Source organism: Mizuhopecten yessoensis, unplaced genomic scaffold (assembly GCF_002113885.1).
Source record: "Mizuhopecten yessoensis strain PY_sf001 unplaced genomic scaffold, ASM211388v2 scaffold8447, whole genome shotgun sequence".
NCBI lineage: Eukaryota > Metazoa > Mollusca > Bivalvia > Pectinida > Pectinidae > Mizuhopecten > Mizuhopecten yessoensis.
The window spans coordinates 362391-387440 of NW_018407552.1; the positions used below are offsets into that span (position 1 = coordinate 362391).

At 37.0% G+C, this 25050-nt stretch overlaps 2 protein-coding genes across 3 annotated transcripts in view; one reads left to right on the forward strand and one right to left on the reverse strand.

Annotated features, from left to right (window-relative positions):
* Nucleotides 1-1775: 1775 nt before the first annotated feature.
* LOC110455976 (polyubiquitin-C) lies at nucleotides 1776-7069 on the reverse strand. The gene is made up of 3 exons (XM_021506465.1): nucleotides 6980-7069; nucleotides 2302-5947; nucleotides 1776-2073 (listed from the first exon to the last, which is right to left on the reverse strand). Exons 2-3 carry the CDS (start codon nucleotides 5945-5947, stop codon nucleotides 2066-2068), a joined length of 3654 nt encoding a protein of 1217 aa, XP_021362140.1. The 5' UTR covers nucleotides 6980-7069; the 3' UTR covers nucleotides 1776-2065.
* A 64-nt stretch (nucleotides 7070-7133) lies between these two features.
* The window catches only part of LOC110455977 (calnexin-like), a 27830-nt gene continuing 9913 nt past the window's right edge, over nucleotides 7134-25050 (forward strand). The window contains exons 1-19 of one of the 2 annotated variants that reach the window (XM_021506467.1): nucleotides 7134-7234; nucleotides 8297-8465; nucleotides 10837-10916; nucleotides 11998-12056; nucleotides 12661-12725; nucleotides 13806-13882; nucleotides 14366-14447; nucleotides 14888-14956; nucleotides 15453-15500; nucleotides 15717-15792; nucleotides 16104-16182; nucleotides 18295-18369; nucleotides 18991-19026; nucleotides 19439-19552; nucleotides 20013-20053; nucleotides 20832-20947; nucleotides 21516-21590; nucleotides 21830-21976; nucleotides 23226-23351. In XM_021506467.1, coding sequence (XP_021362142.1) covers nucleotides 8325-8465; nucleotides 10837-10916; nucleotides 11998-12056; nucleotides 12661-12725; nucleotides 13806-13882; nucleotides 14366-14447; nucleotides 14888-14956; nucleotides 15453-15500; nucleotides 15717-15792; nucleotides 16104-16182; nucleotides 18295-18369; nucleotides 18991-19026; nucleotides 19439-19552; nucleotides 20013-20053; nucleotides 20832-20947; nucleotides 21516-21590; nucleotides 21830-21976; nucleotides 23226-23351 — 1506 coding nt within the window. In that variant the 5' untranslated portion in view covers nucleotides 7134-7234; nucleotides 8297-8324. Of the gene's footprint in view, nucleotides 7235-8296; nucleotides 8466-10836; nucleotides 10917-11997; nucleotides 12057-12660; nucleotides 12726-13805; nucleotides 13883-14365; nucleotides 14448-14887; nucleotides 14957-15452; nucleotides 15501-15716; nucleotides 15793-16103; nucleotides 16183-18294; nucleotides 18370-18990; nucleotides 19027-19438; nucleotides 19553-20012; nucleotides 20054-20831; nucleotides 20948-21515; nucleotides 21591-21829; nucleotides 21977-23225; nucleotides 23352-23776; nucleotides 23909-25050 lie in introns of both variants that reach the window. The other variant, XM_021506466.1, reaches the window with a different exon arrangement.

Genomic DNA, 25050 nt, shown 5'->3' on the forward strand with positions numbered 1-25050 from the left:
ACATCACCTTGAGAACGTATTTGACCTTTGAACTCAATGCGCCCTCAACTTTGTAAATACAGACCAAAGAATAAACGTGCCCAATCACCCTGCCAAATTACCATTTTCCATCACTATTGCACCGATTTGCACTTGCACCATGTACCAACAAGCCACCCTGCACTCATCCGTTAAATTTCATTCAGTTATCTTCAGCTAACCAAAAGTAATGAACAAGACCTTTGGCTTCGGAAAATTTAGCCCATGGCATACAGATCAAGGATTGGTACATCACCCAATACCATGCCATTCTGCATATATTTCTAAAATTTCAATTAGTAATCCTCATTGGTGGAGGCATACCCTTCATTTACACAATTTAAGTCTGCTTGACCCTGGGATATTCTGGACAAATTTGAATCCCTTTAAGGATATTCCAGAAGTAGGATGTTGAATTTTTACCTTTATTTCTCCAATTCACCTCACATCTATTATCTTAAAGAGATGACAGATCAACTTATCTAAATAAGCTAAATAGTATTACTCTATACATAACATGTTTGTTACAGGTTTGTCTATAACCCTCGTGTACCACAATCGACTCTGTTGTGGCATAGTTACTTTTCTATATATATATATATCACGGACTATTCATTTGAAATTAATCGGTACTCAAAATTGTTTTTAAATTCATGCATCCAAGGGGTTCTCGGAACTTCCCTTCTGTTTCAACACCAGATTTCCAACATTTTGTCCCCTAATATCACCAATGAGACCCGCATCAGACAAAATACTGTATGGTGCTGTGCAATTCATTTTTAGTATACCATGTTAAATTTGTATAGATGCAATGACCAGTGTGTCTTACTTCATCTTTAAATTTCACCTTACCTGGGTATGGTAACTATCATTCATTTAACCAAACTAGACAGCCCTTCATCCCAGCATGCTACTGGCCAGATATCCACATATTGGGACTTTTGGCTATGCACATTCAAATATATATACCTTGAAAATGGGGAAGAACAAACTTGAGAAAGATCTTCACCCCAGCCTGCTACTGGCAAGATATCTCCCTATGCCTTTTTGGTTACAACGGTTTTAACCTTAGACATGCGACTTCAAAAATGGGTGAAGGCATTTTATTTGGACAATTTATATAGCCCTTTTTCCAAGCATACAACTGGCCGACTAGATTCACACTAATTCTTTGTGCTATTCGATAGTTATTTAAAGGCATATTATAAAATTTGATTCCCATGAACTTGAATGTCTTAATTGACTTTTATTCCAGCATGCTAACGACGAAGTATCGCTGTTGGCCTCCAAGTTATAAAGAAGTGGTTATAAGTAAAAAAAAATTACACCGACAATGACATCACACCACCCCCTAGGCTAAGTGAGCTAAAAATATGTCATCCAGTAACTTGTCAAATCTGACAATGCACTCGAATATCACTTAGATTTTATGCACCATTATTTTCACCAGGAAATTAATAATAGCGGTATAGTTTGTGGAAATCATATCACCGTGCACTTGTTTCATATTTCTTACACTAATAGACTTTATGCCACCACGTGACATCTTCAGTGTCAACACATCAGTCAAGTAGACCAGACCATCGAATATGATCAGGCAAGAAGTAAACAAGTATTTTCAGATATCTTTGCCTCTATCAACCAGAGTCAGCTAAAAAAACTGTAATTTTAAGCGAGCTATATATGAATGTCATTAGTATTCTGTAATGACCTGAATGATAGTTGTTTCCAAATTACAAAGCATCAAAATATTAATTATTTCAACAATAAAATCTTTTATTACTTGCTTACACAAAGGGTGTTGCCCAGGCCTCGAAGTATATTAAATTAAAATCACTCTTTGACATCTGATCTATCGATTCTCTTCAGACAAAAGGGAGATAACCTTGATGTTCTTTATGTTATGAAGTTTGTAGAAAATGGTTGTTTTCATTTTCTCAAATTATGAAAGTTCCAACAATTAAAAGGATTTGAATGTCAAAGGTGTAAACCTTTTCATATAAATAAAGTTATCATGATTATTAAAACTGAAACAAGCAGTGTTCATTTAGTTTCCTCCTCGGAGACGCAACACCAAATGGAGTGTGGACTCCTTCTGGATGTTGTAGTCGGACAATGTACGTCCATCTTCCAGCTGTTTACCAGCAAAGATGAGACGCTGCTGGTCTGGGGGAATCCCTTCCTTGTCCTGGATCTTGGCTTTGACATTCTCAATGCTGTCTGATGGCTCAACCTCCAGTGTGATGGTCTTACCGGTCAAAGTCTTCACAAAGATCTGCATACCTCCTCGGAGACGCAACACCAAATGGAGTGTGGACTCCTTCTGGATGTTGTAGTCGGACAATGTACGTCCATCTTCCAGCTGTTTACCGGCAAAGATGAGACGCTGCTGGTCTGGGGGAATCCCTTCCTTGTCCTGGATCTTGGCTTTGACATTCTCAATGCTGTCTGATGGCTCAACCTCCAGTGTGATGGTCTTACCGGTCAAAGTCTTCACAAAGATCTGCATACCTCCTCGGAGACGCAACACCAAATGGAGTGTGGACTCCTTCTGGATGTTGTAGTCGGACAATGTACGTCCATCTTCCAGCTGTTTACCGGCAAAGATGAGACGCTGCTGGTCTGGGGGAATCCCTTCCTTGTCCTGGATCTTGGCTTTGACATTCTCAATGCTGTCTGATGGCTCAACCTCCAGTGTGATGGTCTTACCGGTCAAAGTCTTCACAAAGATCTGCATACCTCCTCGGAGACGCAACACCAAATGGAGTGTGGACTCCTTCTGGATGTTGTAGTCGGACAATGTACGTCCATCTTCCAGCTGTTTACCGGCAAAGATGAGACGCTGCTGGTCTGGGGGAATCCCTTCCTTGTCCTGGATCTTGGCTTTGACATTCTCAATGCTGTCTGATGGCTCAACCTCCAGTGTGATGGTCTTACCGGTCAAAGTCTTCACAAAGATCTGCATACCTCCTCGGAGACGCAACACCAAATGGAGTGTGGACTCCTTCTGGATGTTGTAGTCGGACAATGTACGTCCATCTTCCAGCTGTTTACCGGCAAAGATGAGACGCTGCTGGTCTGGGGGAATCCCTTCCTTGTCCTGGATCTTGGCTTTGACATTCTCAATGCTGTCTGATGGCTCAACCTCCAGTGTGATGGTCTTACCGGTCAAAGTCTTCACAAAGATCTGCATACCTCCTCGGAGACGCAACACCAAATGGAGTGTGGACTCCTTCTGGATGTTGTAGTCGGACAATGTACGTCCATCTTCCAGCTGTTTACCGGCAAAGATGAGACGCTGCTGGTCTGGGGGAATCCCTTCCTTGTCCTGGATCTTGGCTTTGACATTCTCAATGCTGTCTGATGGCTCAACCTCCAGTGTGATGGTCTTACCGGTCAAAGTCTTCACAAAGATCTGCATACCTCCTCGGAGACGCAACACCAAATGGAGTGTGGACTCCTTCTGGATGTTGTAGTCGGACAATGTACGTCCATCTTCCAGCTGTTTACCGGCAAAGATGAGACGCTGCTGGTCTGGGGGAATCCCTTCCTTGTCCTGGATCTTGGCTTTGACATTCTCAATGCTGTCTGATGGCTCAACCTCCAGTGTGATGGTCTTACCGGTCAAAGTCTTCACAAAGATCTGCATACCTCCTCGGAGACGCAACACCAAATGGAGTGTGGACTCCTTCTGGATGTTGTAGTCGGACAATGTACGTCCATCTTCCAGCTGTTTACCGGCAAAGATGAGACGCTGCTGGTCTGGGGGAATCCCTTCCTTGTCCTGGATCTTGGCTTTGACATTCTCAATGCTGTCTGATGGCTCAACCTCCAGTGTGATGGTCTTACCGGTCAAAGTCTTCACAAAGATCTGCATACCTCCTCGGAGACGCAACACCAAATGGAGTGTGGACTCCTTCTGGATGTTGTAGTCGGACAATGTACGTCCATCTTCCAGCTGTTTACCGGCAAAGATGAGACGCTGCTGGTCTGGGGGAATCCCTTCCTTGTCCTGGATCTTGGCTTTGACATTCTCAATGCTGTCTGATGGCTCAACCTCCAGTGTGATGGTCTTACCGGTCAAAGTCTTCACAAAGATCTGCATACCTCCTCGGAGACGCAACACCAAATGGAGTGTGGACTCCTTCTGGATGTTGTAGTCGGACAATGTACGTCCATCTTCCAGCTGTTTACCGGCAAAGATGAGACGCTGCTGGTCTGGGGGAATCCCTTCCTTGTCCTGGATCTTGGCTTTGACATTCTCAATGCTGTCTGATGGCTCAACCTCCAGTGTGATGGTCTTACCGGTCAAAGTCTTCACAAAGATCTGCATACCTCCTCGGAGACGCAACACCAAATGGAGTGTGGACTCCTTCTGGATGTTGTAGTCGGACAATGTACGTCCATCTTCCAGCTGTTTACCGGCAAAGATGAGACGCTGCTGGTCTGGGGGAATCCCTTCCTTGTCCTGGATCTTGGCTTTGACATTCTCAATGCTGTCTGATGGCTCAACCTCCAGTGTGATGGTCTTACCGGTCAAAGTCTTCACAAAGATCTGCATACCTCCTCGGAGACGCAACACCAAATGGAGTGTGGACTCCTTCTGGATGTTGTAGTCGGACAATGTACGTCCATCTTCCAGCTGTTTACCGGCAAAGATGAGACGCTGCTGGTCTGGGGGAATCCCTTCCTTGTCCTGGATCTTGGCTTTGACATTCTCAATGCTGTCTGATGGCTCAACCTCCAGTGTGATGGTCTTACCGGTCAAAGTCTTCACAAAGATCTGCATACCTCCTCGGAGACGCAACACCAAATGGAGTGTGGACTCCTTCTGGATGTTGTAGTCGGACAATGTACGTCCATCTTCCAGCTGTTTACCGGCAAAGATGAGACGCTGCTGGTCTGGGGGAATCCCTTCCTTGTCCTGGATCTTGGCTTTGACATTCTCAATGCTGTCTGATGGCTCAACCTCCAGTGTGATGGTCTTACCGGTCAAAGTCTTCACAAAGATCTGCATACCTCCTCGGAGACGCAACACCAAATGGAGTGTGGACTCCTTCTGGATGTTGTAGTCGGACAATGTACGTCCATCTTCCAGCTGTTTACCGGCAAAGATGAGACGCTGCTGGTCTGGGGGAATCCCTTCCTTGTCCTGGATCTTGGCTTTGACATTCTCAATGCTGTCTGATGGCTCAACCTCCAGTGTGATGGTCTTACCGGTCAAAGTCTTCACAAAGATCTGCATACCTCCTCGGAGACGCAACACCAAATGGAGTGTGGACTCCTTCTGGATGTTGTAGTCGGACAATGTACGTCCATCTTCCAGCTGTTTACCGGCAAAGATGAGACGCTGCTGGTCTGGGGGAATCCCTTCCTTGTCCTGGATCTTGGCTTTGACATTCTCAATGCTGTCTGATGGCTCAACCTCCAGTGTGATGGTCTTACCGGTCAAAGTCTTCACAAAGATCTGCATACCTCCTCGGAGACGCAACACCAAATGGAGTGTGGACTCCTTCTGGATGTTGTAGTCGGACAATGTACGTCCATCTTCCAGCTGTTTACCGGCAAAGATGAGACGCTGCTGGTCTGGGGGAATCCCTTCCTTGTCCTGGATCTTGGCTTTGACATTCTCAATGCTGTCTGATGGCTCAACCTCCAGTGTGATGGTCTTACCGGTCAAAGTCTTCACAAAGATCTGCATACCTCCTCGGAGACGCAACACCAAATGGAGTGTGGACTCCTTCTGGATGTTGTAGTCGGACAATGTACGTCCATCTTCCAGCTGTTTACCGGCAAAGATGAGACGCTGCTGGTCTGGGGGAATCCCTTCCTTGTCCTGGATCTTGGCTTTGACATTCTCAATGCTGTCCGATGGCTCCACCTCCAATGTGATGGTTTTACCAGTCAAAGTCTTGACAAAGATTTGCATCTGAAAATACAACAGAAGAACCAGCATTATTTATCACTTTCTTATTAGTTACCACTCGATCATTAGGTTTAGAATGTTTTTTAATGTTTGAAATTGACATCTTTACTTTATTACAAATAGTTGAATACTTAAATATCTGCCTATCAAATACTTAGCTTTTATTAACAGTGAATAATTAGATGTAGTGTACAATTTGCATTGTGGCAGGGTTCAATTGTACATAGGATTAAGGTCGCCTTCTAGCTTCGAGCTAGGGGGAATTTCCCTTTAGCTCAGTGGTAGAGCGTCCGACTAGGAACCTGGAGATCGAGGGTTCGATCCCCGGTGGAAGCACACTATTCTCTTTCCTGTTACAGCATATTATATTTTCCCCATGTTTAATGTGAACTTAATTTGCTGGTTAGAACTGATCACCATTTTTCTTTGTTATCTTGTGTACTGAATGATATGCTGGTTAGAAATAATTTTATATAAATCAATATAACAAACACTTTTTATTTTGCCGTGACTTTTTTAACGTTTATCAATTATTAGTTTTAAATAATCTTTTCATATCGTATATGGTATAATTATGCTTTTAACGTAAAAGATTTTTGCTTAAAGTAGGATGTCAAACTATCTAGAATGTTCTAGATGGTTGTATAAATTATGCTATAAATAGACTATTACGTAGACTTTGGTTGCCTTACGTTCTATTGTTGGCAGCCATTTTGGATTAGTTTGTTTTCGCTTTAATTTTGCTTAGGCTACGCTACAACAGCATTGCAAGCAGGAAGTTATTAAATATAGTTACGAATTAATGAAAAGGAATTAAAAAGAACTACATCTTTGTTCAATTTCTAATGATCAACCTAAACGAATCATACAAATACAGACTATTCACTTATATTCAAAATGCCTATCGACTGCTGAAAGTTATTCTCAAAAATAACAATCTAATGGAACAAAATTTGCCACGGCAAGTCACTGGTCATCGTTATTGTATGGAAATTCGAGGTACAAGGATCAAAGCGAAATTCATCTCATAAATACCTTGATATCTATATCTTTGTTCTCGTATGGTGTATGTTGTGCTTTCAGTACGGAATCTGCTGCTTGAATAACCTAAAGATTGCGTCCTGTCAGGTTTTTGTTTGTTCTATATCACGTGATAAATAATAGGCCAATCAAGATATCCGTTTCAAAATACCAATCAAATGTCTCCACGTTTAACGGTACGGCAGTGATCAAGACGACATGTGAAACACGCCGGCGTCTGTACACTTGGGAATTTTATTTACAGTTGTTGTAAGTCTTAAATTGTCAAAACGAAAAAGTATGTGAGATGGAATTCTTTATGGTTGTTGCTGTATGGTAACGGTCTTGTGAAGTATTGATTGGTGAACGTTTATGAACGCGCTGTATTTTGGTCATCGCGAAAAATGCATGCACAAGTAGCTTGCTGAAAGCAGGGACGTAAAACTATATACTGTCCCTGCTGAAAGTAACGTATCACAGGCCTTTGATTATTGGTAAAGAAACCATTGTATTTTTTATTATAAAAAGGGGACTTTTCGTGTTTACAATGTTTTATATATATGCAAATTGAAACAATTTAATGTTCAGGATAGATTCTCTCGGAATCTCGACGAAAACCCCCACCCCTTTCTCGTCGTCATTATTCATGCATGCACATGACTGTGCGTTAATATAAGCAACGTCCAATGTCAATGTTTATTCATTAATATGAGCCATGCATGTATGCATATGTAAATGTAAACTAGAAATGTTTCTATTTAAACTTCACAAAAACAAGGATTGTGTTTTCATTGTTCAAGAATGACCATTACAGGTAACTTTTACATGGGTATAGTATGTATCGTACATCATAATCAAACAATGTTAGAGATTAACAATGAGATACATCTGACAGGCGCCGCATAATGCAATCAAATCCATGATCCCATAAAAAAAATAGCCAACCCGAGGCTTCTTATTTGTAACTTTGGAATAATCACATTCTATGAAAATCGCTGACAAGTGTCCTCTTATGTTTATAGAAGACAAGTAATGTACATCCTAAATCACAATTAAAATAATGTTACACCAAAAAAAGTATTGTTAGAAGTCCAGTTTGGGTGATTTAATCTTTTGTGCATATCTGCATGAATACTGAAACTTGAAATTTTACACGATTCACAATCCAGCAGATATAATTATACTAATATAGGGGAAAATATAGACAAATAATTATCAAATTTTGATTGAACTGATTATGTTGAAGATCTTTCTTTGGTGAGGCTAAGATCAATGTGAGAACTCTGCTATATGTCTGTTATACTTTCCTACTGAACAAAGTTTTAATTTCAGGATTGCCTAGACTAAATTTGACATTACAATGAAGAGTGTTTTTCTCCTGATTGGACTACTTGCCTTGGTATCTATTCCAAGATATCATTGTGAGAGTTTGGATGAAGGAGATGATGATAACAATGATGTCTCTATAGAGGAAGAAGAGGAGGAGGATAATGTTGAAAAAGTATGTGTATTTTAGACAAATAAAAATTACAATGGACATTGATATATGAAACATAAATGTTATACTGTATATAGAAGCATAGTGACACCATGGTATGTCACCAATATATTTTGACCCTATTCCCAATGGAAAATGATGTTTTCCCTGATATAAAACCAAAAAAATGTAATAATATTCTTTTTTTACTTTTTTTTGTGCCAATAAACATACAGATAAGTATATAATGCTTTGGTAATTAAACAGAAGATTAGAATGTTAAAATCTACTTGCCCAACAACACACAGGGCAACTTTATCTTCTTGTGCAGCAATTGCAAGTGCATATTTTGACTTTGGGCAATGCATGCATGCTTTCGAAATATTTTTTCTCTTGATTCTAAATTTTACTTGTATGCAAGAGTAATATTTTGACAGAGTGAGTAAAATTTGCTATTCCGTCTTCAAATGCATACCATGCATATTTCTGTATTGGAAATTTTAAAAAAAAAAACATACACACAAGAATACAAAACGAAAACAAACAAAATTTCTGGAAACACATACATAACCACAATTATCAGAAGAAACAGTATTTTTTAAAAGAACACAGCAATCAGAATGACTGTCATTGCTTTTGATACGAAACCCAAAAGTATATGTTTTTGATAAAATAGATGCATATATGGCTCTTTCTCGTTTGGTTTGGTTTAGAATTGATAACGTCCTATCAACAGCTAAGGTCATTTAAGGACGGCCTCTCCTATGTGCAAGATGCATGTGTTTAGTGTATGCGTGTGTGTGTTGGGAGGCTGCAGTATGTTCGTCTTCTTGTGATAGCGCGAAACTGATGACGACCAGCAGGACACTCCACCCGGTCACATTATACTGACAACGGGAGAACCTGTCGTCCCACTCCTAAATTGCTGAGCGTTTAGCAGGAGTAGAAACTACCATTTTTACAGACTCTGGTATGTCTCGGCCAGGGGTCAGAACCCAAAGCCTTTCTCACAGGGGTAAACGCTCAACTAAAGGCCAAAAATGAGGCATTGTCAAGGGAGATGTGCATTAGAAGAAGAAAGTTGTTTAGAAAGAAGAGAAAAGATAAGATCCCAAATTTAGTCACAATCATGCAATTGGGGCAGCAATAACTTTCCAAAAAGGCCGTTTAATACTTATATTTCCGTTTTTAATTTAAGTTTTTCTTAGATTTCCAACCTGTTATCGCATTTCAAAGTCAAATTTTGCACTGTCTGTCAATGGGACCTGCTCTTGTGACTTTGATTCACGAGTACACAGGACCGTTCCCGGGTAAAAAAAATAGTTTGTGGAAATAAACACAAAATATCAATTTGATTTTTTTAGATCACTTAATCAGTATATTCCACCGTGTTGCTATTCACCTTTTATACAACAAAACTACATAGATTGTTGCGAGTTACATTGATAAATTGGGTTTTTTAATCTGGTAGCACGGATGGGTTACCGTGAGGAATGCGTATTGTTATTGATGTGGTGATTTGGCCTGGAGACGAAAGGTGAATTTAGCGATTGGAAATAGAAGTGCAGCCGGAAAATGTTGCGTATGTGAAGAATCCAGGAGTTACTGTGTTTATGGAATGAAAATTTATTTGCGTTGATGTGTTATTTTCTGGCAGATGACATTTCTTTTGTGACGTCAATAATACACTTAATATTGTGACGCCGGTCAGAATGACGTCATATAGTCACAACATCAGGAACATGTTCTTCATATCACTACATCGATGGGAATTGTGTGAGAATTATGATCTGATATCTTTCTATTTTGTTTGGTAAGGTTATATAGTGGCAATGCAGAGCAAATGGAATTATAGTTATATAATGAAATTGCGGAGTATGACTTTAATTAATAAAATTCTTTAAAACGAAACTTCACTTTTCCACATGTGTTTTCACTCATTAAGTAAATAAGTCTCTTCAGGTTCATGAATCCTATGTATACAGACATATTTAATGTGAGCTCATGCTTGTATACAAAGTTACCTTTAATCAACTTTAGACTTGTCTAGGGAGCTTTATATTCTCTGAATACATGCAATTTACTTGCTGTAGACAAGTTCTTAGTTCTCCTCTAGGTCACTTCAATTTTTTCTTTACAATTGTACCACACTAAAAACATATTAATGGACAAATATGTTTAGGATCAGCTGATAGCACAAATGACCCCTATTATGTGATGTGTTATGCTGGTACATGTACCAATGCATCCCTCATCTGTTTTATACAGATAGGTATACGTACATATACATTGTTAGGTACACATGTTGTATTAAATGTCCTAAAAGTGTTGGTAATGTATTGTATATGTATAATTTGTGTATACATTACTGATTTTGAGTTAACCTTCATAACAGATCCCGTATAAACCACCTACACTGGAAGGAAATGTATACCTAGCAGAACCATTCAACAGCAAAGATGACTTAAAAACCAGGTATGTGTTTACAGAGCTAAACCAACAAAACAACACAATACAAATACCTTTTTATGTATAAATGTGAAGTGAAGAAATGTTTTTCAGTATTCATATTTGGTTAAAGTTGCAACCAGATAATAATTAAACAAACTTGATATTTAATAAATAGAAGTAAAAAAAAAAGAGAAGTATTATGTGTAATTACCAGATGGTGCTGTGATTCTATATATAGTTAACCTGGTCCAAATTGAAGGACCAAGCAAAGATGATGCCGTACCATGTAGCCCATTCGTCAACATTTTCTTTCATAATTTCTTAACAGAATTTCACCAAATTTGACTAGAAGCAGGGGATTCAAAGTTATACAAATCAAGGGTCCTTGTTTGGTCCTACCCAAAAAAAGATTGCTTCATCCATATTGCTTAAAGAACTTCTCCTCTTGAACTTTGAGATGGATCAAATCATTATGCTGGTGATGGGTTGATGATAGATTATAATAAAACAATTATTGGTATGCTTTTCCGATTCTGATAATGGATAACAAATTCCATGATAATCAATATAATTGGTTCATAATATTGAAATCAAAGTGTTATATAATGTTCTTTATTGTGTCGCCTGCAATGCGAGGTGACATATATATTGTTATTGCTTTGTCGGCGTCAACGGTTGCCTCGTCCGAAATAAGGTTTCTGTGCAATAACTTCAGTTCCCTTAGGGTTGATTGAACTGAAACTTGGTACACATATTGCATACCAATAAAGCTCGGACAATTCCTTTCAAATTTTGTACGGTAATGCTAGAAGCAATTATGTCCAACATATATTACGAGTTTCAACTTTCCGCGTTTTGGCATGTCTGTTTACGCGATAACTTGAGCCAAAACACTTTTTTTACTAAAAGCGCTGAGCAGGCGACAAATCCACTCCCGTGGAATCTGTTACACTAATCTGTTGACTGATGAATTACCCATATATATAAGTTACATACCAGACCGATGGGAATTAATCTGTTAGATAGTTTATTCCCAATTGTAACTTTATCAACTGTGTGATGTACAGGAGAAATTGTAATCTTTAACATTTTTCACATTTTACAGGTGGACTGTATCACAAGCCAAAAAGGATGACACCGATGAGAACATTGCCAAATATGATGGTTAGTAGTAAGGATGTAACGATAAGTTGATAGGTCAACTTACTGTGATAGTGGTGGCTCCCATAGCAATAAGTCGAGTTGAAAACTAAATTATTAACGAATGTGGCAGTGGTATGATACCCTATCAATACCTTCAATAGTTACTTAAGTGATATTAATTATAAACTAAAGAAAAATTATCAAAAAAGGACTACAAACAACCATATGCGACTGTTCCACAGAAGATACCAGGTTTATATTTCACCTTACACCAGTAGGTGTGTGTTATATAGAACACCGATTGACCTATATAGGTCAACCTCGTTCTTCATCTTCTTGTTGGTGCTATTTAGTTATGTTCTTTGTTAGGTTAATGTAACAGTATTGCTATAGTTTTCAATTATAGCAATGCCATCACAATTGTAATTCTGCTCAATAGTCAACCCTAGTATGCAGGCTGTATTTCATTAATTTAGGGTACTGCGAAGCAGCATTATTACACAAAACATTATCCCAGAGGAGATTCTAGACTGTTTAACCCAAGGTTGCTTTACCATAAAGATGCCTTTTCATTGTACATGTGTGTAACGTATATCTCAGTTATATTTGTTGTTTGCTCAAACAGGAAGATGGAGTGTAGAGGAGCCAAAAGATAACGCAATGGAGGGCGATCTTGCTTTGTTGTTAAAAGTAAGTATGATGAAACCTGCATCGAAGGATATGTTTTTTTTGGTGTCTTGCTAAGACAAGCAGTGGTTGGAAAATGAAATGAGAACTTGAATTTATTTTAGTACCAAAGTAAAATATCCTAGATGTTGGATTCTACTTATGTTGGGGTTTTTATTTACCCCCTGGGGGAACCCCAGCGGGGACTATTAATTTCAGTTTCAGTCCCAGATTTTGACCTCTGTTGTCTTGGGCTGTTAAGTGTATTGCTTCTGTCGGACTATACCAGGCGCTAATGACAAGCTCTTGGATAACTCAGATATCAATTTCCTTTTTAAACAGGAATAGCATAAAACTTAAAGGCGTTCCAAATTTTTACCACAGGAATTACATATAACCCAAAGATGTTCCGAGTATACTGTATGAATTGGGGCACCTTTGGGGTTCCGGAAGGGGTAAACTGTCGTATTATAAATTGCTATTGACTGATTTAGATATTTTATGTCTGACCAACAACTAGCGTTAATATTTTCCTATAGTGCACACTTTTTACGGAAAAATGAAGTGTGAAGAAAGGGGTGTACACGATACCCAATCAAAAGCCAGTCCTTGGTCGCGAACATTTCTCGTAAATTTTTCGAGGATTTTCGGAAATGTTTTGAAATATGCTCGCAGCAATAAAACTGCTAAATTTCGTTGAATAATCCCTGATTCCATTGCCAATTTAATAATTACGAAAAGTTGCAAGTTTAAGTCATATTATACAATAGAATCGGATAAATAAACTTGAGTAAGTAGGCCCAACTTTTCAGGACGTTTCTGGCTTGACCTATTTTTCAAGGGCACACAGATCAAATATGTAAAACCGACTTCTTCAAAAATTTGTGAAGTGAAGTAGCATACAATGTATAGAGTATCATAAAATCTTCCAACGAAGATCCATGGTGTATAGTATAATGACATAAAGCCTATTAGATCTGTAAACTCTATGAAGGTCTCGGGTGTGAGATGATAGAGGTGTTTAGTTTGTATAAATACAGTTTTGATGCTTTTTATCTCGAACTTTAATCAAAAATCTTTATTTCTCTTTTTGTTAAATTTCAGACTAAGGCCAAGCATCATGCCATATCGTCCAAACTGGAAAAAACATATGTGTTCTCAGGAAAACCATTCATTGTGCAGTAAGTTTCTATTGTATTTGTCATTGATTGAATTCTATGTTACACTGAGACTTTCTACATATAATTAAAATATCAGCTCAGAAATTAATCAATTAGCAGCTAAGAGTCTTTGGTAGGTAATTGATTTTTTGAAAAAATAAAAATATTTTGATAAAACTGCCATTCTACCTTACTTATTAGTCTATCGCTCAATTAAAATGCAAAACCAAAATCAGGCATATATAATTAGACTGATGTGATTAGCTGATGGATTGCAGATGAAATCATTTGAAGGATTTATTGGATGGGGGATGAAATTGCATAAAACACTACTTGATGTCTGGTCAAAATATTTGCTTTGTGATGCTATTTAATAATATTTTATTTCATTCGTTAATTACAATCAACTGCAATTTCACCTAAGCTCGCACAGGCGACACATCCATTTTTGTGAAATTCTTTATTCCCTCATATTGATGAAAGAATTTGTTTGTTTCTCTGTAGATATGAAGTAAAATTCCAGAATGGTATAGATTGTGGTGGGGCCTACGTCAAACTTCTCTCAGAAAACAAGAGAATGGACCTGGTAAGCCATCACTGCACTCTTATATTAACGGAGCATTTGTATGAAAAAGTGATATCTCCGATTTATTGTAACAAGTTTTTAAGATCGACAGGAATTATAAGCTAGGATATAGAAAACAACTTTTTCTCAAACTTTATGAATATTTCATAAAATTAAAGCATTGTTCAATTAATGAAGAAGTTCTTTTTTTTATAAGTGTGATGGGTTAATTGTTATTTTCAGTTCTTATTTAATTGTTTTTTTTAGTTCTTAATAGCCAAGTACTGTGTGTTTAAGTCATTCAAGGCGACGCAGTGTAATGTAGGATTTAAGATATTAAAATGAGGGTCTTGAACCATTTGCTTTTTAGTTCTACAAAACTCTGGACTAATTACTAGTAGACAATATTTATTTGAACAGAAAGGGTGATTTAGATTATATCTATTGGATTTGCTTTCCAGAAAATGTTCCAGGACAAGACTCCCTACACTATTATGTTTGGACCAGACAAGTGTGGCATGGAACATAAAGTGAGTATTTCAAATCATCATCAATAAATATGTAAATAATGTTGAAAGGGAGGGAAGAAGGAACTGGTAATGTATGCAGACCTAGGCCTGGGGCCACTACCTGACTTTATATTTTCTCCATTGCACTGTTGTTTGAAGATCAATGATGACTGAGAACAAGTTCTGCCTACCTCTCACTAATTATTTGCTTGTTGATTGTCCTTAATGAAATATGGAAATCGTCAAGGTAGTCAGTCTACACCCTGGAAGCTTCTGGATGAGTTAATGTGTACGAGGGTTTTAGTTTTTTTCAGACTTACACACAGCTCATAGAGGACTAATTCCCTAGACGGCAAAGTCAGGGCAAAAGTAGGAATACAGTCATGTTTAGAGCGAATTAAGATATGTAAAAAAATTGTTCAAGAAAGTTACTGCGTTCAAAATTGTTGTTTGTAAATTCTATGAACTATTCTTACCAAATCACTGTGGACTGAATGCATTTTGTTTCTTCTCCCAGCTCCACTTCATCTTCCGACACAAGAACCTAGTGACTGGAGAGTTTGAGGTAGGTGAACTGATGTCTAACCCTGATATCTTTTAATGTTGGAAAAGCATTTTTTACATCTATATGATGCAGCATTGTTGCCTTTAATATCATAATTATTTGTTTTCATGTTCATCTTTCATAATGAAAATTTAATCATGGAGATTTTGAGGCAAGAAATGTAGTCAAGTTGACTTGGAGACAAGGAATTTAACCTTTATGTTTTCCTTTATTTAGGAGAAACATGCCAAAAAGCCAACTGCCAACATTGATAAACATTTCACAGACAAGAAGACACACATGTATACTTTAGGTGGGTAATGGTCTTGTCATTTACCTTCTTGTCTGCTTTGGAGAAAATACCCAGGGAGATATTCTTTTTCATATTATTTGTTCTAAATTGATTAATGGTGTGACACAATGTATTGGAATGATTTTGCTCAAAAATAGTTTTGTTCAGAAAAAAAGAATTTCTAATGAAGACAGTTAAACATAACAAAATTAGAAGTTACATTTTAAATCAGAAGCTATTATTTGGACTAGACTGAAAATAGGTTTAGATTTATTAAGCTTATGAAGTATATATATTTTCTATGTGTTTTGAGAGCATTTTGATATTTGTAGTTGTAAATCCTGACAACACCTTTGAAATGATGGTGGACAACATCTTGGTGAATGAGGGTAGTCTGCTGGATGATGTCAGGTCAGTACAAAACACACTAAGCAACACCTCAGTACAAAACACATTAAACAACACCTCGGTACAACACACACTAAATAACACATCAGTACAAAACACACTGATCAACACCTCAGTACAAAACACATTAAACAACACCTTGGTACAACACACACTAAATAACATATCAGTACAAAACACACTGATCAACACCTCAATACAACATACTAATCATCACCTCAGTACAAAACACACTAGACAACATCTTAATACAACACATACTAAACAAAACCTCATTGCAAAACACACTAGACAACACCTCATGATCAGTACAACACACACTAAACAAAACCTCAATGTAAAACACTAGACAACATCTTAGTACAAAAAACTCTACACACCCCAGTACAAAACACACTAAAGAACACCTCAGTACAGAATACACTGGTCAGCAGCTCTGTTTTACGGTGAATTATAGTTTCACTGGCTTTGCTGTGTATGATTGTATTGCATCAAACAATATATATGAACAAAAATGTGTTGCATGGTTATAACAACTTTACCAGTTTCTCTATATTTGAGTTTACCATTGTGCTGAAAAGTTATTTTAAATGTGAAATACAAATGTCATGTAAATAGTTATAAATTAGTATGACATTGACCTTCAAATATTCAAATAATAATACAGTTATCCGGTCCCGGCAAAATCTCTTCTTTATCTTAGTAAATAAAACTCTGATAATTCGAACCCTGTAAAGTCGGAAAAACTCAGATACCTCGAAGTAAGATATTGGTTTCAATATCATAAATCCAACATCAAAACATCGTCTACTTCATAGTGTTCTAATTTTATTTTGTCACTTATTAATTCTTTGATACAAATAAAGCGCAAAAGTACGCCATCCGTGTTATGAACATCTTTCGTGAGTAGACTAGAATGAAATGGGTAAAAAGGATTCACAATAAAGTGTGCGGACTGTCAAAACCATGTTGTTCATAATAAAAAACAAACTTCATCAATGTTGATCAACAGTATTCTGTACTTACTGCGAGTCCGTTTAATGATTTGTACACAAAGCGTGGTCATGCATAAAAAGAGTTCCACAGTTAAAATCACAACCTAGGACAACTCCACGGGTTCATGTTTTTACAGGAGCCAGTATGGCTTTGAAAGTCAATTGAGATATTGAAGAACAATACGATAATTGCTGTTGATTACATCGAGTTGAGATGTCGGGTGTCACATTTGGCTTTAATGAATGGATGTGTTACATGAACGACATAACCTGTTTGTGTGTGTTTTCATTTACAGAATCAACTATGCATACGCTCCATTACAGTGATTTGTTTTAGACTAGCGCACCTTCATTAACGCTTTTAGGTCAGAGACAATGGTATAGTTTGATTTCTAAATGGTACACTTCAAAAATAAAACTTGACAGACCTGCAAATACAAATGCAAACCTGGAAAGACTTTGCCAAGAGCTAGACTAGCCAAAAACAACTTTTAGCTATAGTCTCTCAATTTGGTCCAACTGTTTTGATCGCGTTTAACAAAAGTATGTTACATTTTTCGGAAATAACTTGCTCTATTTTTGTAAGAGTGTTTATTGTAAAATTACATACCTGTATTTGTTATATTGATTATGTATATCATTCATCGATTGATTATAATCACTGGCTATTAATAAAATCAACGACTGCTATGTCCAAACAGCAAATTTCACACCAAATTTATGAACTCGAAAACTCTGATAGCTAGAAGTTTTTCCACAACCCCGTCGACTTTGAGATAACGTGGTTCGACTGTATTTTCATAGTTTTGTTACTCGTTATCCAAAGCCTTTTTGACCTTATATGATTTTTTTGAGAGCGCAAAACTCTGTTGATTATTTTTCATTTGTTTTAGGCTATAAGACTGTTGACCTTGTCTAATTTGTTTGAGGCTATTAAAGACTTAATCTTGTCTGGTTATTTTTTGGATGTTATATAACTAGGTTAACCTCTTCTGATTCAGGCTATAAAACCAAGTGTCCGATTTGTTGATGAATCCCATTGATGTTGTCTTGAACTATGATACCCAAATTAAATTTGGTTCTTGTCAATGTTATGTTCATTGTTTTTTTGTGCTTTTAGTCCTCCTGTCAATCCGCCAAAAGAAATTGATGACCCCAACGACAAGAAGCCTTCAGATTGGGATGACAGAGAGAAGTAAGTGGCTCATAGCGGGATAAATGTACATGTTTGTCTTGATGGCTGCTGCGTAGCTGTGGAACATTTCATATTCAGATAAAATAAATACGTTTTCTGGGTGGAAGTACAAGGGAACTTTGAATAATAGGAAATCCAAGGGGGGAAAAAATCATAGGTATTTTATAAAATCTAATTTATATTTAATTAAGGAAAAAGTGATCTTGATGTGAAAAATGTTACGCTTCATCTTAACAATTATATGTAATTTATTAATAAGAAATAGAAGCGATGAGATGAGTATTATCTCACTATGGAATGTAATGGTATAACAAATATTAGAAGAAGAAAAATAGAAATCTTTCCATATATAAAGTTACGAACACATAATTTTCATCAAATGAATGATACAATTTGCTGTGAAGTTGATATTTTATTCAGACTCTTTTTTTTTTAACAATAACTATTGAATAACTTTTGAAATTGGAACCACGCATTAATTGAATTTCATTGTCTTTATAGCATTACTGGGTTTTACTGGGTAATTTCACTCTCTTAACACTGTTCATAGATACATGTATAATGTTTTAGATTTATTAACGGGTTTAAGTTAAATATTAAACTGAAAGTATTGTTCTTCAGGATACAAGACCCTGAAGCATCCAAACCAGAAGATTGGTAAGTTGATATTGATTTTGAAGTCCACTTGTTAGTTTCTCTTCATGGCTTTAATGGTCCAGGGTAATGTTAAAAAAAAAGTATGTGTGCCACTGTTTTGTTGAGTTAGTGCTGTGAAGTGAATTTTTGTACTGAAGGTCAGGAAAGGATTAACAGCTACTGTATATGCTATAGTGACCAAATATACCAAGAAAGACTGTTGATGGTATTTTGTTTTTAAGCAGGTAGCTATTAGATACAGCTACTGTTGAAGGTATGGTGGTATTACAGGGATAGTATTTCTGAAGTTTTCCTGATATATTGTCAAAGTTTTGTATAAAGCATCTACTATGTATTGCTCACTGACTTAAGGGTATTATAATTAGTGTCTGTAATGTAAGCATTACACATTGGATGTCTTGTCTGCTGACAGGGATGAGGCTGAGCCTGAGAAGATTGTGGATGAGGATGCTGCAATGCCCAGTGGTTGGCTGGAAGAGGAGACAGAGCTTATCCCCGACCCAGAGGCAGAGAAACCATCCGACTGGTAGGCTCTCCATTAATAATAATACCAAGTAGGCTTGGACAAAAATCCAAATAGGATAAGACTTTCAATAAATCAGGCATTTGCAATTTCTTAGTTTGCACATCGGGGCAGTGCTAGTAACTTGCTGAATTCCAGTAGATTTTCTAATGCTTGTTACATTGGGGCTGCCAACTGAAAACACTGCTGAAATGAATGCAACCATATTACAGAACCTGCAATATCATTGACACAGTACACTTAAATTAATTTTAGTTCAGAATTCTTGATCATTATAGATAATTTAGCATTAAAATGGCCAAATATGATATAAACATATATACGGTTCTTTAGTTAAAATGGTAAAACATGAACAAAAGCAGCAGGAAACTATAGTATAGCTTCATTAAATGTTTAAATAAGTATAGAGATTAAAAGTTTTTATTGGTGTAGCGTAAGACATTGTCCTTTTTTTCTGTGACAGGGATGATGACATGGACGGTGACTGGGAGGCTCCTCTCATCAGTAAGTACACTAGATATCTGTCACACTCGGACAAGTATTGTCCAGGCCCAGGACATCTCATTTGAATGTTGCTTGTAGACTGCGCTTGTTATTGACTGAGCAGTACAAAACGATTAATGTCTGCATGCTCAATGATACCTTTTTAAGGAATAATCAAATTTTGATGAAATTTGCTTAGTTTACTTTCTGCTTGGCAAAATTCCTGTATAATTACTGAGATTGCAATGATATATACAAGATCATTGCTCAGTCAAAATCCAAAATAATTTATGAGGGAGCTGTGATCAGATCAGTAATACAGCAGTAAATACATTGCTCTGTATTACTTCTTCAAGACATAACTGAATTCAGCCATCATTCCACCTAATCTTGTGCAGGCAACACCTTCACTTCAGTGGAATTCTTGTTTTTATAGTGATCCTTTGAAAAGAGCACAGGAAACAGTAACATACTTTTATGTAATAAGAAGATTAGTGACTTTTATCATATCTTGATTTAAAATGATTTTAATGGCCATGCCAACTGTTGTCAGAACAGATTCTGATTGACCTGTCCATCTGAAACATGACATTAACCATTATAAATTGCCTTTTTGCTTGATTAGATTGAGACTTCTGCAATTGTTTAGTGAATCACTCCAAAGGAGCTCAAGCAAATACGGATTATTCATCAATGTTATCTCTATTGATGTCAGCCAGTTACAACTAGGATATTGGTTTTCATCGACATTGATCATTATCAGATAAGCAATGGTGATATATATTTGTTTCTTCTGCAGACAATCCCTTGTGCCAGAATGCCCCAGGCTGTGGTAAATGGGAGAAACCTAGCGTCAAAAACCCCAAATACAAGGGCAAGTGGTCAGCGCCTATCATTGATAACCCAGGATACCAGGTAAAGATCAGTTATCAGTTGAAGATCAAACTAGACCGGCCAAAACATACTCATGTTTCTTGATAGCAGTAACTATTCCGACTGCAGTGAAAGTTGGGTGTTCAGATTTAAGTTCTAGATTGCAGAATTAGCTTTTGTGAAAAATGAACAAAGATATGCTTTCTTATAAGGACTGATTTGCATATGGTGACTAAAATTCATATCTTTGAGAACACATCCAGTTAAGCTGTCTCTGAGAAATGGTGTCAATTGATATATAAGAGCATGCCGTACCCTTAAAATGAAAAATAGAATAGATACATTCAGAGCTCACATACGCATTGACCAGTACAAGAACAAAGTTAAGAATGAAATGACAATGGAATGTCAACATATTGTAAACTGACAAATCTTCTGATGAAGATATGTGTCATAAAACCTATTTTGGGAAATGAGATAACAAGCAATAGTCTAGAAAAAAATGTTTTTGTAAAATAGGTCTGTATTTTCAGCTGTTAAGTACATGTGGAATAGATGCATTTCAATATTGAAGTTTGCATAATATACATGATTTATATCCTTTTTCTAGGGTGTGTGGAAACCAAAGAGGATAGACAATCCTTCTTACTTTGAGGATCTTGAGCCATACAAAATGACATCTATTGTAAGTTTTGAAAGTAATGCATTATGTCTTCATTATGTAAGAATATAAACCTAAGCTTCATAACTTTTTAATAAAAATGATGTTTATGACTTGCCAAAGCAATTTTCTCCAACATTGTATATATGCTATATAGTTGCAGTTTTTCTATTGCAGTAAAGAATTAATTTCTGAAAATAGTCAAAAGTCAAAAAATATATAATTATAGTTGACACTGTACTGAATGTTAATTTCTGTTACAGGGAGCAGTGGGACTTGAGCTCTGGTCAATGAATGACGATATTGTCTTTGACAACTTCCTGATCACTGACGACAAGTCTGTGGCTGAACAGTGGGCTGCGCAGACCTGGGAGATCAAATCTGCACAGGAGAAGGCCAAGTCATCAGGGGTAGGCTGAGCATACAGTTAACATAAAAATATACCCTTATGGAACTTATAGACAGCAAAAATATATCACATTACATCAAAATCTACCTTACCAGGAACCTGTTGACACAAAAAATATATCATATTACATCAATATCTACCTTACCAGGAACCTGTTAACAGCAAGCGTACATTAGATTTATACATCAAAATCTACCTCACCAGGAACCTGTTAACAGCAAGTGTACATTAGATTACATCAAAATCTACCTTACCAGGAACTTGTTAACAGCAAGCATACATTAGATTACATCAAAATCTACCTCACCAGGAACTTGTTATCAGCAAGCGTACGTTAGATTACATCAAAATCTACCTTACCAGGAACTTGTTACAGCAAGTGTACATTAGATTACATCAAAATCTACCTCACCAGGAACTTGTTAATAGCAAACATCGAATAAGACCAGATAACATCAAAATCTAGCATACCAGGAACTTGTTAAATGCAACCATATGTTCAACAAATAACAAACGTATTGCATTTTGCAAATTGTTAAACTACTTGGTCTTTACTGCATTATATTCCCTTTACTGTATGGGGAATCACTTGTATAGATTTGTATATACATGTAATTGTCACACTTTTAAATTAAGCTGGTCTACCTGTCTGTAATTTGGGAATAAGTACCTCTGTTTTTGGTTGATATTGTAGTAGAAATGTAGAGAAAACTTTATATTTATTGTGGGTAAAACTGGAAATATAGAAAAAAAGATCTAAATAGTAGTTCATATATATGATAGTGATCAACTCATACTGAATGAACTATAAGTTACTATAATATGTAATATTATACTTTACATGTAAATGTTGTATACCTATGCGAATGAAAGGTACTGAAATAGGAAAGATTGTCATCAAATTCAGATAGAATTGACTATTTGATAAATAAATGTTCGGTGGCATAAATTGACATATTCCAGAATCACTAATGAAGAATTTAGAATTACCAAACCACCCTTGTATTCCTAAATAAAATTGTCTCTGAATCCTAAAAGGTTCTGGAATAACCCTATTATGCCATATTGTGATATTCTTATACTCGACCAGATATTGTTGTGTCTGGATTTATTTAAAATTTATTGTGTTGTTCAAATCTAAATTCATGAAGAATGACTTGTTGTCTTTTTAAAAAAAATACTTGGGTCTAGTCTGAAAGATTCCATTGATGATATGTTATAAACTGACTATTTATGCCCTGACTTTTCAGAGAAGTGTTGTTGATGCAGTGTTAGATGCTACCAAAGATAGGCCTTGGCTATGGGCAGTAATTCTCATTGTAGTTGTACTGCCCATAGTACTGATCATAGCTTATTGCTGTATGTCTAAATCAGAGGTAAGCTACAGGTTGAGCATAGAATCGTTAATTAAGGTATGTAACTCACAGCATCAGTATGCTGCACCCAAACCCTGGTGCCAGATTCTCGAAAGTGCTACTGAAGCAGAATGTGCTTCGTTTGGTTAAAATTGGCCGGCAAGGGTTGTGCGTCCTGATGCTGTTTGTTGGTGTTGTACAGCTTCACCGGTAGAGGGATGATGTTTTAACCCTGGTCCAAAGTATCTGATCTGATTTTAGTATCAAATGAAATGTACATACTGATTCATTCAAAACAGGTTTGCTTATATTTATTTACTTTCAATCAAAAATTAATACTGGACTATTTGATGAACAGACATTTACCTCCATGGTTAAAACATCTTCTTTATACTAGTGAGTTAAATGTGATGCATGTTGACATGTTGGTTTTGTTGTGGATACAGGGGGGCGTGTGGAAGACCCTGCATACAGCGGCTGACCAACACCCATGGCTCTGGGCTATTTATGTAGTTGTTCTTTTACTGCCAGTACTCCTGCTGTCCATCTGTTTGTGCCCCCGGACCGGACCCATAACGGTACTGCTGGTTTCTCTCCATGCCTTTGTTTGTCTAACACTCGGCACCAGCCCATTACCAACACCAGTTCTCAAGTTTTTAGTCCAGATTTGCTTTCCAACCCCAAATTCAGTATTGCTTCCAGGTGGAATTGATATAATGTGAAGAGAGAGAAAAAATCAAAATATTTGAAAATGATAGCGTTTTTAAATTCCAGATAGTCAACATTCATTGATATATTTCTGCATTAACAGCGGTTAAAGTCTTTAAGATAATGAGTAGCTGAATCAATAACTCGATTATACAACCAAACCAAATTTGTCATTTTAAAAACAGCAATTAATAATTGGCGATTTATCGTTTGGTTTAATTACATGGAGCCACTTCTATACATGTATAACACACAAACTGAAGACATTACTTTAGATATCTGGTGGTACAGGGATTCTTTACCCTCTTAATCTCTGTAGTTCACATAGAAATGGCATGTAACAGTCTAATTATATGTCAATAATTTTATTTAAATTCAAAATTTCTTGATAGTGATGTTTTATAACACCAGTATATAAGTACGTAATATAAGCCTTATTAGGTCACCTGAGCTTTGCTCAAGTGACCTATTCCAATCGCTTTTCGTCCGCCGTCGTCCGTCGTGCGTCGTGCGTCGTGCGTCGTGCGTCATGCGTAAACTTTTACATTTTCAACTTCTTCTCAAGAACCAGTGGATGGATTTTTTTCAAACTTGGTCAGAATCATCCTTGGTAGATGAGGCTTCAAAATTGTAAAATTGGGATTCCTACCCCCACCCCTGGGGCCAGGGCGGGGCCCCAAAGGGAAAATTATCCAATATTTCAAAAATCTTCTTCTCCAGACTCACAGGTACTACAGTGATTTTCTCTACGTGGAAAGAAAGATCATCAGGGGCTTTACTTAAATTGTAAATTTCAGGACCCCCGAGCTATCCGTTCTCCCTTGGGGAGGGGGTAAAGTTTACTATAGTTTATATAGGGAAATAACACTTTTGGGTATATTTTGACAACTTTCTGTAGGAAATTATTTTTACTTGGTGAGAATTATCCTTGGAGGTAGATGGTTTCAAATTGTAAAATTGAGATTCCTACCCCGACCCCTGGGGCCAGGGCGGGGCCCCAAAGGGAAAATTA

Bases quoted from the DNA above. Each gene is read 5' to 3' on its own strand.
- LOC110455976 (XM_021506465.1), bottom strand. From the start codon at position 5,947: ATGCAAATCTTTGTCAAGACTTTGACTGGTAAAACCATCACATTGGAG.